Below are 19,521 nucleotides of genomic sequence, written 5' to 3'. Positions count from 1 at the left end.
AAGAGACCTGTGGCAGGAATTCCAACTAGCTGGCAATATATTGCAATATCCAGCAGTCCAAGCTCAAGTGAGGAGGGCTTGCAGTAAGATCATGGCAGAGTAGTAGTAGTAGTGTCATAGGAAAGAAGGGAAATTACCTAACTTTGTCTCTCCTGAGATGTTAAATTCCTTGAGAGGAGAGGTAGTGTTTTTTTATTTGTATGCCCCAGGCTCATCAGAATCCTTGGCAGATAGTCAGCAATTAACAAATTATTTCTCATTCATTTCTTTACAGCAAACAAGTCCCAAGGCTCAGTCCTCAGCTGGCCCCTTGTTTTTCTTTCTCTTAGTGCCCTGATTCTTATTTATGACTTTATTCACAATACTATTTTGTGGTGAGCCTCTAGCTCCAAACTTTCATCCAAGATCTAGCAGTCCCTGTCTTAGGATGTAAGGTATCCTGCTATCACTCCTGCAAACTCAAAATAGACACTCCTGAGCTCTTCATTTTCATTCCTTCCTTACCTCTTTTCAGCTTCCCTATTTCTATCAGCAGTGCCACTATCTTCCTGGAAGAGTAGTTATTCATTTCAGATCAGTTTAATTCCTTGTTTTGGGTTTGCCATCCAAGTTGACTTAAGTACTATACCTGGCATGAGATCTTCCATTTCCTGACTCTGGGCATTCCCCTCGTCTGTCTCTCATGCTTTCTCTTCTCATCTCTGTCTCCTGAGTTTTCTAGCTTCCTCCTGCTAAAATCCTACCTTCTAACATGAAATATGTAACTAGGGGAAAATATTCAAAATAAAAATTTTTTAAATAATAAATTAAAAAATAAAATAAAATCCTACCTTCTCCAGGAAGTCTTTCCTGAGCTCCCTTAATGCTATGACCTTCTTTCTTTGGATCATCTCCAGTTTACCCTGAACATATCTTGTTTGTCCATATTTTTTAGTATATTGTCTCCTATACTCTATGATGAGCTACTTGGGAGCAGAGACTTTCCCTTTTCTTTGTATCCTCAGGGTTTAGCATAGAGTCTTATTTTATAATAGAGTCTTAATAGGCACAAGGTTTATTTATTAATGAATTAATGAAATAAATATATAACTAAATAATAATAAATTAATAATATGTAGTCTCTTAATAAAAGTTTATGACCTGACTACCTACTATGTACAAGGCACTGGATATACTTAATTAGCTAGAGGTTTATTTATTAATAAGTTAATAAAACAAATATATAACTAAATAATGATTAATTATTAAATAAGTAGCTTCTTTGTAGAAGTTTGTGATCTGACCACCTCCTATGTACAAGGCACTAGAGTAGACATATGGTCCAAATCTCCAAGAGTTTCAATGGGACTGGGGTTGGGAGTGGGGAGGAGGAAGAAGGGAATAAGCACTTACATATCACCTACTATGTACGAGATATTATACCAAATGCTTTACAATTATCTTATTTGATCCTCATAATAACTCTGCAAGGTAAGTGCTGTTATTATCCTCATTTTTCAGTAGAGGAAACTGAGGTAAACAGAGGCTAAGTGACACAAAATTACATACAGCTAGTAAGTGTCTGAGGTTGGATTTGAACCCACGGCTTCCTGATGCCTATCCACCCAATCACTTTTCCCTCCTCTTTTACATGGGTTATAAGCTTCAAAAGAACCAAGAGCCTCATCTTGCATTTCTTAGGCCCCTTAGCATATTAATAGATACGGGAACACGCTGAAGATCTGTAATTTGTTGGCACCAAATAATTTCTGATGTAGGAATTCTCTTCCTGATTATGACTTAATAGAGAAATCACAGGGAAGTTCCTGGGCCTCATAGAGGTTAAGTAACTTGAAAGTCACAGAACTAATAAGTTCCAGGACCCATGATTTGAACCCTAGACTTTTTTACTTCAAACCCAGTAGTCCATCTATTAGGCCATAGTACCTCTGCAGTGGTCCCCAAACTTTTTTGGTCTACCGCCCCCTTTCCAGAAAAAATATTACTTAGCCTTCTGGAAATTGATTTTTTAAAAATTTTAAAAGCAATTAATAGGAAAGATAAATGCACCTGTGGCCATCACCACTCCTCTGGATCGCTGCAGCACCCACCAAGGGGCGGTGGTGCCCACTTTGGGAATCACTGCTCTATAGTATACCAAGTATTCATTTATTTGCTGAATGAGTAAGCAAAATGTTGCCATTTGTTTCAGTAAAATAGTGATATAAAATTATATTTTTGTCTTCTTTGTTCTGGGTCTATAATCTTCAAAGTGAATAAAAGTCCTAATCTGTGACACCTATTGCTTAACTCCTCAGATTTCTTTGACTTATATAGTTTTCTAATGCATAAAGCAGTCTTTTTGGAGCTGATATGTGTGCCTGTGTGCCTTTTATGCCTTAGAGCTTTTTTATTTTTATTTTAAGTCTACTAATTTGTTTAGTTATTTATGCATTTGTTTGATTTCTGTTCTACCTTATACCCAAAGATAATTTTGTTACTAGAAATACTTTGTGTTTAATATCTTCACTATTTTAAGACATTGTTTTCTTAATATTCCATTTACTAATACAGTATATTTTTAATTGAAATCCCACCCTCATGCATTTTCCAAAGCAATTTGGGTTGGGAGAAATAGAAACTTCTCCTTTAAAGTACTTAACAAAATTGGATATAAAATGGAGAACTAAAAACTGAATGTGCCTGCTAGTTCCTTTAGTACCAACTACTATATACTGTGATACTTAGGAATAGGATATTGATTCCCTAACCACTTTAGATATGGGGAGATGTCACTGTAGATAAAATGCTAGTTCCTGGAGTCAGGAGGACCTGATTTCAAAAATCAGCCTCAGATTCCTACTGACTACGTGACCCTGAGCTAGTCACTTAATCTGCTTCAGTTTCTTCAGCAGTAAAATGGAGGTCATACTAACAACTACTTGACAGAGTTGTTGGGGGATCAACTAAGACATTTGTAAAGCACATAGCACAGTGCCTGGCATATAGTAGATGTTTAATAAATACTTATCTGTGTCTTTTCTTCCTTCCTTTCTTCCTTCCTTCCTTGTTTCCTTCCTTTTCTCTTTCTTCTACCAGGTACCCCTGTCAATAACATATTACAAGGTCCAAAGAAGTATTGTTTATGATAGGGATGATTAGAAAACTTTTCTGCAAGGTCACTTTTTAGTAGGAATTTAAAGAACAGATGGGGTTAAGAGTGGAAAGGATATTCCAATTGCAGGAAATATGTGATCAAAGAACTGGAAGCATGAAAACCCAGGACATGTTCATGAGATAACAAATAGTCTAGTTTCTCTGGATTATAGAGATTCTGAAATGGAGTAATTTGACATAAGGTAGCTGGCTCCCAAATGTAGAGGACCTTTCATTCAAAGGTAAGGAGTTAGGGACTTTATTTGGTAGATTATAGAAAAGTAATGAAGATAATAATTTTGAACATACAAGTGATATGGTTATATCTGTGGATAAGGGATACTCTGCTTTAATTGTAATTTAATTCATTGATTACTGTGTTTCCTTTTCACTCTTCTTTAACGTGGTCTTTTGTTGCCTCATTCTTCACCAACTCCAACACTTGCATGGAACTATAAAACATGTAAGGTCTTAAAGTCTCAAAGTTTTACAAAATAGTTTTGCACTACATTTATTCTCTAAACAACTGATTTGAAGGAGGCAAATTCAATTAGCCAATTGTTTTATCTACTCAAAATCATATCAGCAATTTGTTTTTTTTTTTCACAGTTGATAGATTGTTATTGAGTTTATTCTTTGTTTTGGCATTATGTAATGTCTAACATTGTAGCAAACACCATTATGGCATACTGCAGGAAATTTTCTGGCAGTTTGGATGGTTTATAATCCACCATGCATATGGTACAGTGAAAAGGGTACTGAGTCTGGAGATGAAGTATTTAGGTTCAAGGCTCACAATTACTATCTTAACCATGGGTAAGTTATCCAGTCTCCCTAGGTCTCGGTTTCTTCATCTACAAAAATGACTAAATAACCAAATCTACATCTATGATCCTAAAATCTATTTGATACTCCTTCTTTCCTCATGTACCCCAAACATCAGTTTCATATCAATTAAGATATGAGTTAAGAGGAAAATAATGTAAGAGAGGATGGGAATGAAAGAGAAAAAAAATCACCCTTTGTGGTGGTTTGATTGAAAGTCTAGAGATGGCTTTCTGAAGGGCACCTGAAAGCCTTCTTTCTCAAAGAGGTCTGAACCTGTGAACCAGATCTGAAATGGACTATGCTTCTCAGAAGTCCTCTGAACCATTTACAGTAACTCAGTAGTACTATCTATATGCTTTTGAAAAGGCCCATTAGATGTTAGATTTGCTAAGTACCAAGCGAAAGATTATGGAACTTTCCTTGAAAATTCCACCATTTTTTCCAGGAATTTAATGCACTTGCAGATCACTACCAAATGTATTTTATATGCCTACTTCATACAGAAAATAATTGGGACATTTATATGCTACATTAGCCAAGGTTAGATATCCCAGTTATCCTTCTCCCTCTCCCCCATTGCAATTTGAAATTAGCAAATCTGAGAATCTTCCATATCAATTTAAACCTTAGTTCAACTCCTTTGATAATATTATCACTAACAACTATGTATAAGCTTTAGAAAAGAAAGTTAGCTGATTGAGCTTAAAGGGCAAAAGGTGTTATAACTCTCAGATGCTTTTATTTTTTTACACTGAATTATGATAATAAATAGAAGAAACTAAACTTGATCACTTACCTTACTTTTATGATTTGGAGTTTTCAGGGTTTTTTTCCCTAATGATAGTAATTGGTATCGTAATTCATATATGGAAAGCCAAAGAAATGAGGATATAAACTACCCATTTAAACATTGGTGAGAGGGGAAATTCTTTTTGTTTTGGCCTTAGCTTGATAAAAATGAGTCTCAAAGGCCATACACAGTAAGTGGATATTAAAACTCTGGGGTTATAAATGGTTGCTGTAGTATTCTCAGCCTTCCAGACCCAAAAGATTTTACAAAAAGGGCAAAGTTATTTTAATTGCTCCTCATTATATATGACGAGAGAATAGTCATTTTTCTCCTCTTCCTCCCAGGTGGCCATTGATGAGCGCATCAGGCAGTTGCATGAAGCCCACAGGGACTTTGGCCCCACATCCCAGCACTTCCTTTCCAGTAAGTCATTTTTAGCTTTCATTGCTTAACCTGTTCATTGCATCTTAGGAGATAAGAATTAAAAGCTGTTTTATAGTCATCTATGCCAACCACAGTGGAGCAACAAATTATATTGAAATATCACTTGGTGGAGAAGCTCAGAACATTAGAAAAGGAAGACCAATTAGGTCATCTTGTTCATTCTGCTGCTGATGCATAATTGCCTCCTTTAATATAATCTCAAGTGTTTTGTCTACTCTTATTTTTTTTTAAGTTCTTCCTGCTTCAAGTGATTCACTCTACAAACTTACTATAAAGGATTAAGTTTGGTGCATACTTAGAGAAAAAATAAAGACATGTATATACCTAAACACACCTGCTTATACATATACATGCCTATATGTGTAAACACATACGTGTGTGTATTTGTGTTTATGTATATGTATATACACAAATCCACAAGTCTCTTTGCCAAGTGACTCTTGTGCCTCTGCCTTACATAGAATGTTGCTCTTCTTTAACTTCATTTTTCTCCCATTATCATCCTCATTTGTAATTTTTCCAGTGCTTTTCTTTTTTTTCTTGTGTTGCCATTCTTTCATAAATGAAAAAGAAATCATTCCACGCAAAGAAAATTGTTTTTAAAAATGTTTGACAAAACCATGATTTCTATTTCTGATTGGATTTTGACTTTTAGTGCATAAACCTTGTAGGCGGTGGTGGGGACTGTTGTTTTAAGGGTTAGAGTGGCAATGAAACATAGGAGAGGGTTGAACTTTGATTCAGGAAGGCTGGAATTTAAATTCTACCTTTCACACTTAGCTATGTGGACAAGGGCTAATCATTTAACCTCTCTTAGCCTGAAGCAGTTTTTTATCTACTAAGATATAGACTGATTGCCATCTACAATCATAGAGGGAATTCTCAGAGGACTTTGATGTATTGACCTAGGTTATAGAATAAATACAAGATTGTTCAATATCCTTTCATTGCCCATGACCAGTCCTACCAATAAAGTATCATGATGCTACTAAACTATGAAGGGTCACTTGTGCATGAAATGGTCAAAAAAAAAAAAACAGAGGAAAACTCTTCTTCTGGGTGATTATGTGGAATTTAGATCAAATTGCAGGTAAATCCCACCATGACCAATTCCAAGAGACTTCCCTTTTATTAAGTATTATATCAAATATTACTTGAAGCTGACCATACCTACAGCTCAAAATTTTCTTTAGATGTTTTCATTGTAAAGATATTTCTTGTAGTGGAACTTAACCAATATTTCTTACTCAAAATTTCCAGGATGTCTGGAGCTTTCAAAGTCACCCTATGTTAGATGGGACAGAATTTCAAAAAGTTATTATAATAGAGATGTAATCTAGTCTGTGGGAAAGAGGCTTCTACGCTTGACTGTGGTGCCATTATAGGGCTCAGTAAACATTCAGAAGCTTGAACCCCAGTCAATGAGAAAACAGTAAGTGTAGCTATGGCATGCTGAATCCCAAAAGGAAGGAAAATATAACACCAACAATGGCTTTCCTAGATTACTTCTCGGCATACTGGGAAAACTATACAGAAGAATGCTTATATCAAGGAAGGTTGTCTGGAATACAACAGTGTACCACAATCTCTTCAAAGTCCAAAGACTCACAAGGATTTGAGTTGCTATATGAAAACAGCCAAATCTGTTCAAATCTTGGAGATCATAGATTCACTGGAATTTCTACATAGGCATTTTTAGATTTTCAACACCATTTATGTGTGACTGATGTACCTCAAGAAAATAAAAAGATAAAAAGAAAAATAAAATAAAAAATAAAAAAGGAAATTGCAAACCTGTTGTATTTAAAACGTTGTTTCTCTCTAATTTTTTTCTACTTTGGATCTTGATTTTAATTTCCCCAGAAGTCTGTTCAAAACTTCCTTTCTTTTCTCAGATCTCTCACATCATTTCTTCCTTCTATCTTCTCAGCTAAGGACCTCACCTCATACTTTACCAAGAAAATAGAGACCATTCACAAGTTCCCTTTTATTCCATCTCACCATCTTAAAACCACTTCAAATTATCACTCCTTCTTTTTCTCCAGTCTTTAATAAAGAAACTTCTCTTTCCAAGGCCAAGGCTTCCATACAAACCTATGATCCCATGCCCCTTTGACTTTTCCACTTAATAATGCCCTCCCTCTCATCTTCTCTCTCTATTTATCTAAGGGATCCCTTTCCTGCTGTCTACAATTTTAAAACACCCAAGTTCCTCCCCCCACCCTTAAAAATCTCACCAGACCTTAAAAACTCATGAATTCCTATATTTCAATTCCTTTTTCAGTTAGATTCCTAGAAGAGGGTGGGGAGGAGGAAATCTGTCTATATCCGCTGTCTTTACTTTCTCTCATCTAAGCCCTCAACTCTACAATATTACTTCTAAACTCATGCTCATTCAACAGGAACTTCTTTCTCTAAAATGATAAATATTATAATTATTAAATTAAATTTATTTAAAATAATTAAATTAAAAGTATGGCTTTTCTCTAGCTTTATCCTTCTTAATCTCTGACAATTTGACACTTTTAACCACCCCTTCCTTCTGCCTTTACTTTCTCTTCTCTAAGTTGCCCTTATATGTTTTTTCTTGGTTCTCCTTCTACCTTCCTGACCACTACTTAGTTTCTTTCACTAGTTCATCATCCATATGTCCCCAACAATGGGTGTACCTCAAGGCTCTGTTCTGAGATCTCTTGCTATACTCTCCCACTCAATGGACTGCATCAGCTCCCATGGATTTAATTATTATCTCTATGCAAATGAATCCTAATTATATAACTAGCCTTAGGCTCTCTTGAGTTCCAGTCACATCTCCAACTGCCTATTAGATATTTCAAACTAGGCATCAAACTCGACATTTTTCATGTCCAAAAAAGAAGCTATGCCCCTTAAAATTTACCCTTCTTCCAGACTTCCCTGTTTCTGTCAAGGGCACCAAAATCCTTCCAGTTACTAGATTCATAACCTTAGTGTTGTACTCAATCTCACTTTCTCTCACTTTATATATCTAATCAGTTTCTCAGTCTTGTCTGTTCTACTGCCAGAACATCTCTTGGGTCCAGTGACTTCTCTCTACTCACACAGTACCCACCCTAGATGAGGTCCTCATCATATCTTGTCCTTGTCACATCTAACCTGGACTGTTGTAAAAGCCTTCTAATCAGTTTCCTTGACTCAAGTCTATTCCCATTCTAATCCAACCTATACACAATTTCCAAGGTGATTTTCCTAAAATGCAGTCCTGATCATATTATCCCCTACTCAATAAATTCCAATGATACCTTATTACTCTTAGGATCTTTTCTAAGGTCTTTTATTTTATTTTTAAAGCCCTTAACAATTATGCATTTCTCTCTTTCTCTCTTTTTCTCTCTCTCTCTCCCTCCCTCCCTCCCTAAACCAGCCTGCTTGCTATTCCTTATACACAACACTGGATCTCTTATTTCTGTGACTTTGCTCTGGCTAGCTTTAATGTCTTAGAATTTACTCCTCTTCATCTTTACCTCTTATAATCCCTTATTTCCTTCAAAACTATAAATAAGCCCCATCTTTTTTTGTTTTGTTTTTAATTTTTCTTCAACTTAAACACTACAAGATTTTATTTCCATACATAGGACACAAAAGAGGATTCTCTTTGAACCTGTGAATCTCCATTTTATATTCTTAAGTTGAAAGAATATAATAAATTCTACACATTACTTTCAAGATTGCCTTGTGAAGCTCTTCAATATTAAGCCTTTCCTGGTCCACCATCCCCACGCCCCAGCTGCTAGCAGTCTATCTTTCTATAAAAAGAAAAATCTATTTATTTTGTATATGCTCGTTTGTATACATGTCATTTCCTTTGATAAAATATAAGTTCCTCAAATAAAAGAGAAAATTTTTTTGCCTTTATACTCCCAGCACCAAGCAAAGTGCAAGCACATAATAAAAGATTAATTAATTTGTTGATCAACTGTTCAATTCATTTCCAGAAAATCATATAGGTACAAAACACATGATAGTTCTACTTCTTTATCTTCTATATATCTTGTAACCCATTTCTCTCATACTTTGAATAATTTCCTTATTAGCCATTCAACTGGCTCCTCAAAGTTTTTATTTTCCCTATGTAGCGTTAGGCACTATAATACCTTGTTATCTATGTGTCCTTTTTATTGGATTTCTACATGTAAAGAGACAGGACAAATTTAAGCCTATTGTTCCTAGCAGGAAACTAGATAGATAGGCAAGACAGTTCATCATTTCTATCAGTCCGTTGTTGTCTCACTGTCAGTCTGCCTGCCTGCCTGCCTGCCTGTATCTTTCTGTCTCTTTTTCTTGCTCTCTTTCTCTCTCTGTCCCTCTGTCTGACTGTCTCCTATAGGCATTGTATATCATCAGCAAGATTAGAATATATTCTGAAAATTGCTTAAAATTTTAATTGATCCTAAACTCCTTCCTACATAAAATCACATCTTTTTTTTTTAATACTGATATTCTCCCAGGGCTGACACATGATTGCAATATAATAGATTCCCCAGTTTTTGAAGAATCAAAATTATGGGTCACCCAAAGAATAAGAGAGAAATGCATGATGCATGTATATAAGCTGAAATGTAGATACTGCCACTGTGACTTACCTTCAATAAATGTTACAAAAGAAATAATCTAGGAAATGTTTAGTGATGATGATGAAAATAACATATTGCTTTAAGGTTTGCAAAGCATTTTACAGTTATGATCTCATTTGATCCCCCCAACAACCCTGAGAGATAAATAGTATTATTATCCCCATTTAACAGATGGAGAAATTGAAACAGACAGAAATTGCAACTTGACAGAAGTCAAGTGATTTTTCTAGGATCTAATAGCTAGTAAGTATCTGAAGCTAGATTTGAACTCTGGTCTGTCTGACAAGGTCCATTTAGTACTCTATTCACTGCATCCTCTAGCTGTATAACTGAGAAAAAGATATCTACAAAGTATGAAAAGGCCTAGAAGAGGACCTCTAGAATGTTACATAGAAACTTTTAGACATTTAATTTCCATTTGGAATATTTAAGTGAGAATTTGGCCAAGTTGTATACATGTTGAGAAGGAGCATGTGAATTGCTATGTACATATTTGAAGGAAATAGTCCCACCAATGAAAGTATTAAAGTAAATATGTATCTTACCCCCTTAACCAACTCCTTATTCTAATTTTACTATTTCTGGCAATCACATCACCATTCTCCCTGTTATCTGTACACAAAATCTTGGGTTTTCTTATTCTTCCTTTTCCATTCCTCCCATAGTCAACTAATTACAAATTTCTATAGTGTACCTAACTACTATTCACCTGGATTCCTATAACAACCTCAAGATCTAGACTCCCATCGTCTAATTTTCCTCCACTCCAGCATATTCTTCTCAAGATTTTCAGGTTTCCTCCACAAACACTGATAGCACCTATCTACCAAAAAAAAAAAAATCCAAAAGTCCTAGTTTACAAGGCATTCCACAATCTAGCCTCCCCTACACCATTCCACAAAATGTATTCTAATTTACTGCCAGACTCTATCACTTTCTGCCACTTGTATACATCCANAAGCATAGGATGAAGACAAGACTGTGAAGAGTTAAAAATGGAGCTAGATTGGTATTGATGGCCTGGGAGAACAGACAATGTGGGGTGACTAGAAGTAATAGGGAAGACTGTGAATCAATTGCTGTCTTCACTGGAAAATAATGGGCCACGAGCAGGTTGACCCCAATGCAAGATTCAGATCTGGAGAGATTGAGTCAGTGAAATAAATAGTGATTTTAAGCCCCTGTTTATTAAATATAAACAAACACTGAATGAAGATATATATTCAACAAGTTATATATGTATAAAGTTATATATGTATATATATATACATATATAACTTGTTGAATATATATCTATATATGTATATATATACATATATATACAGTGATCCCTCACCTATCACAGGAGTTATGTTCTAGAGATCCCCACAATAGGTGAAAATACGTCAAGTAACAGCGTTACATTTATTTTATTGTTTATATGTATTTTATGGTTTTATAAACCCTTCCCATTCACCTATAAACCTTTTAACACTCTTACTAATCTTTCCCACGCTCTTATAAACACTGAGCCAATCAACACTCAGGATACAGAACACAGCACTGTGGTTGGTCGCTTTTCATTCCATCAGTCAATAGTGTGCCATGTGTAATCTCATGTTGGCTAAATTGCACAAGCAGTAGTGGCCCACTGCATTTTCATTATATACAGTACAGTATTCATCCACAAAATCCCATGATATAGGAAAAACTGCACTACAGAATTAGATTTATAAAAAACAAAAACAAAAACCAACAACAACAACAATCCATGATAAAGCAAAGCCACAGTAAGTGAAACCATGACATAGCAAGGGATGACTGCATTATATATATACAGGTGTAGTTCTCTAAGTCCATGCCCAAGGGAGTATATTCAAGTCAATAACAGCACCCCATACCAATTTCAATAAATTCAAATTCAAAGAGCCATATTTTCTTCTTGATACTAATTTTTGTAAGATTCCCCCCAAAAAATGAGCCTCCATGAATATATACTATGTGATGTGGTATAGGTATAAAAGGGTTGGGACCTTCATGGATGAGATCTATTATGCAAATATAAAGAGAAGTAAGTTAAACATAGAGGAGGTCTGTGATTTCATTTTTTTCCTTATATATGAAAATGCTTGTTTGGTTGGGATTTGTAGATTTGGAATAATAATAAATTTAACATTTGAAGAAATGGAGATACCTAACTAAAACTTTTTGCCCTATAATAATGATCTCCAAGTTTTTACAAGGATGCTATTAACCAACCCTCTGACCTTTTCTCTTGGGCTGGATGGATTAACTATTTCTCAGGGATTCACAACAACCTGTGTCAGGTTTGACAGAGACCCATCAGTGCACCAAGGTTTTCTGAAACTACCCTTTTCATCATTTTCTTAGAGTACAATAGTATTGTATCTCATTCGTATACCATAACTTGTTTTACTTTTCTCCAATCAATGGATATCCTCTCAGTTTCCACCTCTTTGGCACTACAAATAGAACTACTATTGTGTGTGTGTGTGTGTGTGTGTGTGTGTGTGTGTGTGTGTGTGTGTATGTGCGTGTATGCAAATGGGTCCTTTTCCTCTTTTTTTGATTTCTGAGATACAGACCTATTAGCAGCATTTCTGGGTCAAAGGATATGCACAGTTTGGAAGTAATGTCTTTTGGCCATTCTTCCAAATTGCTTTCCAGAATGGTTGGACTAGTTCACATTTTCCTTTTCATTCATCTTAGCCATCTTAGTGTGTGGTGGTATCTTAGAGTTATTCTAATTTTCATTTCCCTAACTATTAGTGATTATGAAACACTATTATTTTCTCTTTTCTGAGTTTTTGAGATTTGTATGCCCCAGGACATAGCGACTTTTTTGTGAAGTGCTATGCACAAATAAGAAATAGTATATTACTTTCCATTAATCTCATTCTTTTTCCTTCAGAGCCCTTTCATATCTAACCTTTCTAAAATTCTGTTGATCTCCTTGACTTCTTTCTTAGTTGTTTTATTAACAGATAGATTTACCTAGGTCTGAGAGGGGTAAATTGAAGTTTTCCACTAATAAAGTTTTATTGTCCATCTCTTCTTCTAACACACTTAAATTTTCTTTCAAGAATTTGAACTCTTCCATTTGATGCAAAATGTGTTTGGTATTGATATTAATTTATTGACTATCGTACCTTTTAGTACAGTTTCTGTAATTGTCTCTTTTAATTAGGTCTCTTTCTATTTTTCTTTGTTTAAGATAATGATGCTTAGCTTTCTTAATTTAGTTGAAGCATAATAGATTTTACTCCAGACCCTTATTTTAACTCTAGGTGGATCTTTCTGTTTCAACTATATTTCTTATAAACAACGTTAGATTCTGGATTTTTGATTCTGGTTTCTAATCCATTCTACTATCTCTGCTTTTATAGATGAGTTTGTCACATCCATATTCATTTCCTTACATCCTATTTTCTTGTAATTCTACTTCACTTTTTTACCCTCTCCCTTCCTCAAGAATCTATTTTGTTTCTGACTATGGCTTTTCTTAATACTTTCCCTCTTATACTCCTCCCTTTCTTTTAAACCCTTTGCCTCCTACTTCCCTGTTGGGTAAGATGAATTTCTGGACCCAATTTTGTATGAGTAATCTTCCTTCCTTGAGCCTGTTCCAATGACAGTGAGGTTTAAACATTGCCCACTTTCTTCCAGTCTCCTACATAGTTTAACTCTTTCTTTTACAATCTATTTATGTGAGCTAATTTTCCATTCTTCCTCTTCCTCTTTCCCCACCCTCTTCCAATGTGTTCTTCCCCACCCTTCCATTCTTTTGAGATCATCTCAACATCACAAAATCACATTCAGGTCCTCTGTCCAATTAGAATTTTTCTAAGACTCTTCGTGAAGATAAAGTGCTAAAGGATTATAGGTGTTCTCTCCCCATATAACATTGTAAACAGTTTAGCATTGTTTTGACTCATGATTTCTCACTCATATTTACCTTTTTATGCTTCCCTTGAATCCTGTGTTTGAATGTCAAATTTTCTATTGACTCTAGCCTTTTCATCAGGAATGCTCTAAAGTCCTTTATTTCATTAAATATCTATTTTCTTCCTGTAGTTTTCCCCCTCACTGGAGCCCCCAGTTTTGCTGGATAGATTATTCTTGGCTGAAATCCTAGATCCTTTTCCTTCCATATTATCATATTCTAAGACCTTTTTTTTTTCCCTTTTAAATGGTGGCTGCTAAATCTTGGGCAATCCTGACTATGATTTCATGATACTTTAATTCTTTCTTTTTAGTTACTTGAAATATTTTTTCCTTAACCTGGGAGCTCTTGATTTGACTATAATATTCCGGGAAGTTTTCATTTTTGGAGTCTCTTTTAGGAGACAATTGGTGTACTCTCTCAGTTTCTACTTTGCTCTCTGGTTCTAAGATACCTGGGTGTTTTCTTTATACTTTCTTGAAATATGCTGTCTAGGTTCTTTTTTTTTTAATTGTTCATGGCTTTCTGGTAGTCCAGTGATTTTTAAATTGTCTCTCCTTGATCTATTTTCCAAATCATTTGCTTTTCCTATGAAGTATTTCATATTTTTCAAAAATTTCCAGGCTTTGTTTTATCATTTCTTGATGTCTCATGGAATCATTAGCTTCCATTTGATCAATTCTAATTTTTAAGGACTTATTTTCTTCAGCAATATTTTGTACCTCTTTTACAAAGTTATTAATTCTCTTTATATAACTTTCTTGCAGAGCTCTCATTTCTTTCCCCATTTTTCTCTAAATTACTCTTATTTGTTTTTTATGATTTTTCTTTTTCTTTTTCAATTTTTTTTCTTGTTGGGCTGTATCCATTGTGCATTTTCTTTGAGGTTTTGCTTATAGATGTTTTCAAGTCATTATTTTCTTCTGTATTTGTCTTGACCTTCCCATTCTCCCTCATAGCACTTTGTAAAGGTCAGGTTGCTTTTGTTTGTTTGTTTTTTCATCTCCCATTCAACTGATTAATGTTATATAATCAAGAATAGTTATCAAGATAAGTGTCTTCTCAACCCTGCTTCCAGAAGAGAATAATGGTAAGCAAATAATTTGTCCCAATAGAGCCAATCCTTCATGATTCCCTTCTGAATCCACCAGAACAGAAATAAAAGTCTCCTATCCAGATTGCCTAGGAAATGAAAATAACCTTACAACAGGGTAGTCTATGAGTAACTGCCTCAATTTATGGAAATCATTCTTCCCTGTCTAATGGATAGAACAATAGCCTCGATATCAGCTAAAGCCCCCTCATACCTGGATGTTCAGAAGTAATAGATGGCTGATGAACAGGGGAGGAGGAGATAATTTAGCAGCAGTAGAGGGTCAGATTGTAAGAAAAGTAACCATTTAAAAAATCTAATGGATTAATCTCCGATAATAAGGTTCCTGATCTATTCTAGGGAAGCTCTCCCTACCTCTTTCCCATTCCCTTGTTCATACTGATCTCAGGACCAAACAATTTCCATTTTATTTAGGATCCTTTCTGCAGGATCCTTTTAGAATTCTGCTGGCACTTAATTGTTCTCATTCCCCTCAAAGTTGAATCACCCAGGGCAAAAGCCCTGCTAAAAAAAAAAAAAAACTTCAAAACCATCCCAGTTCAATTCTTTATGGAACAAGAACTACTTTAATTGTATGTCGGTTATATTATAGTATATGGGCTGAACTAGATGGCTGCTGGGGTCCCTTCCAATTCTCATATTTTTATTAGCTGTTTGCTTTGAATATCTCTTTAGTTCCTATCTCTAAACCATACTATTTCTCCAGCAGGATAGAAAATAACAGGCTGCTCTCTGTTATCCACAGGTAGTTTTAGAGATAAATAGATTCATTTCAAAGAAATCTAGCATCTTACCTCCTGGAAGGGATAGTGCCTAGTCTTTCAGTAGGTGCTTTCCAAGTGGTCAACCCTGTGCTTTGCACCTACTAGGCATAATCATTTGAATGACTGAATGAGTATAGTATGATCCTGTACTTGATAGAGGGAGGGGCAGATTTCTTCCTTATACAACAGAAATTGGAATACACCATGAAGCTCCAGTTTTAGCATGGTTCCTCATATGGATTAGGTGCTCAGTGAATATTTGTTGAATTAATTAATTTACTCTTATTTTTGGTGCTTAGCTACAAATGCTTATGATATTTCTGATGATATGGTGCTTTTAAAATTCTGCTACAGCACTTAACCTGGCAACCTCTCTTGCAGTACTTTTACCAGCTGTCTAGGTAATATCTAAAGAAGAATTTCCATTTTACTATTTGTTCTAAATTTTAAAACCATTAATTTAATTGAGTGACCTTCTTGTTCTCATATTATGTGACACAGTAAAAGAACAGACTGATCAGGTTTCACTTACAGGCTTTATAATCTTAACAGCCTTAATCAAAAGCTTGCTTAACTCTTTTTCTTTCCAGCCAAAGGAAGTTCAACATTGGGAGTTTCTTTTCGACTCATGTGGTCAAACAGGTCATTTTAGCATGAGAAGTGCCAAACCTCCACCTCTTAATGCATTTTGAAAAAGGAAAAGTAGAAATAAAAACTTTCAGTTTGAGTAATTATCACTGAAATTTTGCTCAAAGGCATACTCCTGCCCTCATTACCATTGTCATCAACGGGTGAATTTGAAACATGTACCAGTAATAACATATGTTGTTAAGATCTACCTAATGAAAAAATCATGGTGTAATCTGGGTAGTGCTATTTCAAATCATTTTAGATCCAAAATATCTAATCATTTAGTCACTCTTGCAACGTCCTCTTATCACAGCAAGAATAATATAAGCAGGAAGGGTTTTGGGGCAAAGGACATCTAGTATATGAGGAATGAACATTACACTGCTAGTCACCCAATAGCACACTTCTGCCATCATAACCATCGTCATTAAGGGATGAATTTGCCTCATGCCAAGAGAAGGAGATTTCCCTCTGCTTCTCCAACCAGCCAGTCAGAAACAATTTTGTGAATGCCTGCTTTTGCATATTCTTATCAAATTAAAGGTTCATGGATTTGGTAATTTAATAGGACACTAGAGGGGTTTCCTCCAACTCTACCCTTTTACAGATGAGGAAATTAGAAATATAGAGAGGAAAAGGGATTTATCTAAGGTGACACACATAGTAAATAGTATAGTCGGGGTTTAAACTAAGAAAATTAAATTTCTTTCTTATTTTTGCATAGGAAAAAGATAATTGTCCTTCATGTTACATGATGCATATTATACATGTTACAAACAGATATATATTATACAACTAGTATATCCAGTGCACTATACTAAGGAAAGATAAAACAAAGATGAAGAGGATACAGAGATGACATGTTTTTAGGGTCCCTCTCTTAATGTTAAAATGCAACCCAAGCACCATCTTCTGCCTGGAGCTTTTCCTGATCCCTGCATTGCTAGTTCCAATCCTCCCAAACTACCTTGTATTTTCATTACTTTAAATGTATTTATATTTATTAACTTTATATTTATCCTGCATATGTTTTTATGTAATTTTTTTTGTTTCCTTTTGAATGTAAGCTTTTTGTGAGTAGGGATTTGTTCTTTTGTCCTCAGTGCCTAGCCTAGTATCTGGCATATAGTAGGTGCTTAATAAATACTTAATTAAATAAATTAAATAAATGTTTGTTGATTGATGTTGAGAAATTACTAGTCATCCCCGCCAATCGTCACCCACTGGACAAATAAGTTGTCCTAGCGAAAGGAGCTAGGCACCATGAAGAAGAGACAAGAGAAAGTATCGGGCAGGTAAATCAAACCACCATCACCACCTTGACTACTATCTCCTTTCAGACCTGTTGGAGACAATCTAGGACTCTGATCCCAAGTGCCTGGAGAATAGCAGTGGCTCCAGGTCAGGTCCACAGCCATCAACCTGAGCAGCAACCCTTTTGGAGATGCAGTTTGGCAATTGTTCCTGCAGATACTATAGCCACATCATTCAAAGACCCTCTCCCCCCCCCAAAAAAAAAGTTTTTGCCACTAAATTTGGCCCCTGTCAAATAATCGAATATAAGAAACTGATAAGATTGAAAAAAGTCTCAGTTTGCAGCATGGGCAATCTAGAACTCATCATCTAACTTTGAAAAGGAGCTAGTTTCTGTGGTTGCCCTTTATTTATAATTTTGGTGTGTAATCTGCTTCATCCCATGCCAGCCCCCAGACTGGTGCTTGTTCTGAAGAGGCAAGGGGTATGAGACTTTGGTTTCTGGTCTTTTACAATTTATGCTACTTTGACAAATCTGCCACCTCTCCCACCAAAAACAAATAAATAAATAAATAAATAAATAAATGAGTGAGCGAATAAATAAAAAAATAAACAAATAAATAGATAGATAGATAGATAGATAAATAAATAAATAAATGAGTGAGTGAGTGAACAAATAAATAAATAAATAAATGGATGAACAAACAAATAAATAAATAAATAAATAAGGTCCAGGAAAACTAACACTACCTAGAGCTCTGTTTTTGGATTATATACCATTTGAGGGGAATTCTAGCTCCAAATGTTATATTTTATGCCCATCAGAAAAGAAGGTATTTTAGTTTGGCCCAGTGTGATACATTGTCATTTGTGTCAGGAAACAAAACTTTGTACAATAAAAGTGGTGGTTCTGTATCCCTATGGGCAAAATCATTATTTTTCTTTTGGAAGTTTTCCATTTTCATAGCAGAACTAGTTTGGAATTGTGCAAGATTTTTTGGTGAGTACTTTAAGGTGAGAACAAAAGGCATTTTGTTTTACACAAACTTAAATAAACTGCATTTTTAAATTGTGTTTCTGGATTTTTCTATAAATCTAGGTATCAGAGCAAAAAAAAAAAAGTTGTTTTAAGTTCTACCATCTGGTCCAGGAACAACTGTTTGATGCCAGCTCAAACTATTTTCAACAATTTCATTGGTTTCTTCTTTAATATGAGGATATTTAAATTATTCAGCATGTTAACTATACCAAAGCTATACTAACAGTAATAGGAGTAGCAGGAGCAGGTAGTTCCAACTGTCTCCTGTTTCCCTTTCCATATATAAAGAATACCATACACAGTTAGATGTGTGACAAAGAGTTAAAATGCAGCAGGGATATCTGGGGAACTTCTAGTCTTGTGTGTCTGTCAATTAAAGGCGTGCACTGGGCTAGAGACCAAAGTCAGCTGAGATCACTAAGGGAATTGCCTGTAATGAAAGATTGTGTGGGTATACCTGATCGGACTGCAAACATAGGTCAGAAATGGAGGTGAATTGAACAGAACTACATAAGTTCTTTCCCCAAGTATGTTCCAGTAGACAAGAATCCTTTCTCCTTCCTCCCTCCTCTCTTTTCTCTCCCCCTTTTGTCTTTCCCTTCTTTCTTTCCCCTTCTATATTCTCCTTCTTCTTTCTCTTGGCCAATTGGGGGAACAACATGCCAACGACTATGCACAAAAAAAGACATATAGAGAATAAATTAGAGATAATCAACAGAAGAAAAGCACTGACACAGAGAGAAACTGGATATTCAAGATATACTGCCCTCCTTAGCCTTCCTTCATCTAACCTGAATGTGAGACTTGTTCAAGTATGCCATCCAACTAGAAGTTGTTAGAGCATATAGAACTGCTTCTTCTTATTTTCTTTTTATTTAGAAAAGATTCCTTTTTAAAATTCTGAACTTAAATACAAAAGGAACATTTCAGTAAACAGTAAAATACAAAAAGAAAATTCTATTTGAAA

General features: G+C 35.2%; 1 protein-coding gene across 2 annotated transcripts in view; it reads left to right on the top strand.

Moving 5' to 3' along the window:
• DMD (dystrophin) overlaps positions 1-19,521 on the top strand; it is a 1,921,557-nt gene that overhangs the window by 1,625,809 nt on the left and 276,227 nt on the right. For both annotated transcript variants that reach the window (XM_044670154.1, XM_044670155.1), the window contains exon 59: positions 5,098-5,176. In XM_044670154.1, the coding sequence (XP_044526089.1) occupies positions 5,098-5,176 (79 nt within the window). The remainder of the gene's footprint in view (positions 1-5,097; positions 5,177-19,521) is intronic.

The sequence above is a fragment of the Gracilinanus agilis genome, chromosome 3 (assembly GCF_016433145.1).
Source record: "Gracilinanus agilis isolate LMUSP501 chromosome 3, AgileGrace, whole genome shotgun sequence".
NCBI classification, from domain to species: Eukaryota; Metazoa; Chordata; class Mammalia; order Didelphimorphia; family Didelphidae; genus Gracilinanus; species Gracilinanus agilis.
Note: the sequence above shows the minus strand (reverse complement) of the source record. Positions and strands in the feature narration are given on the sequence as shown.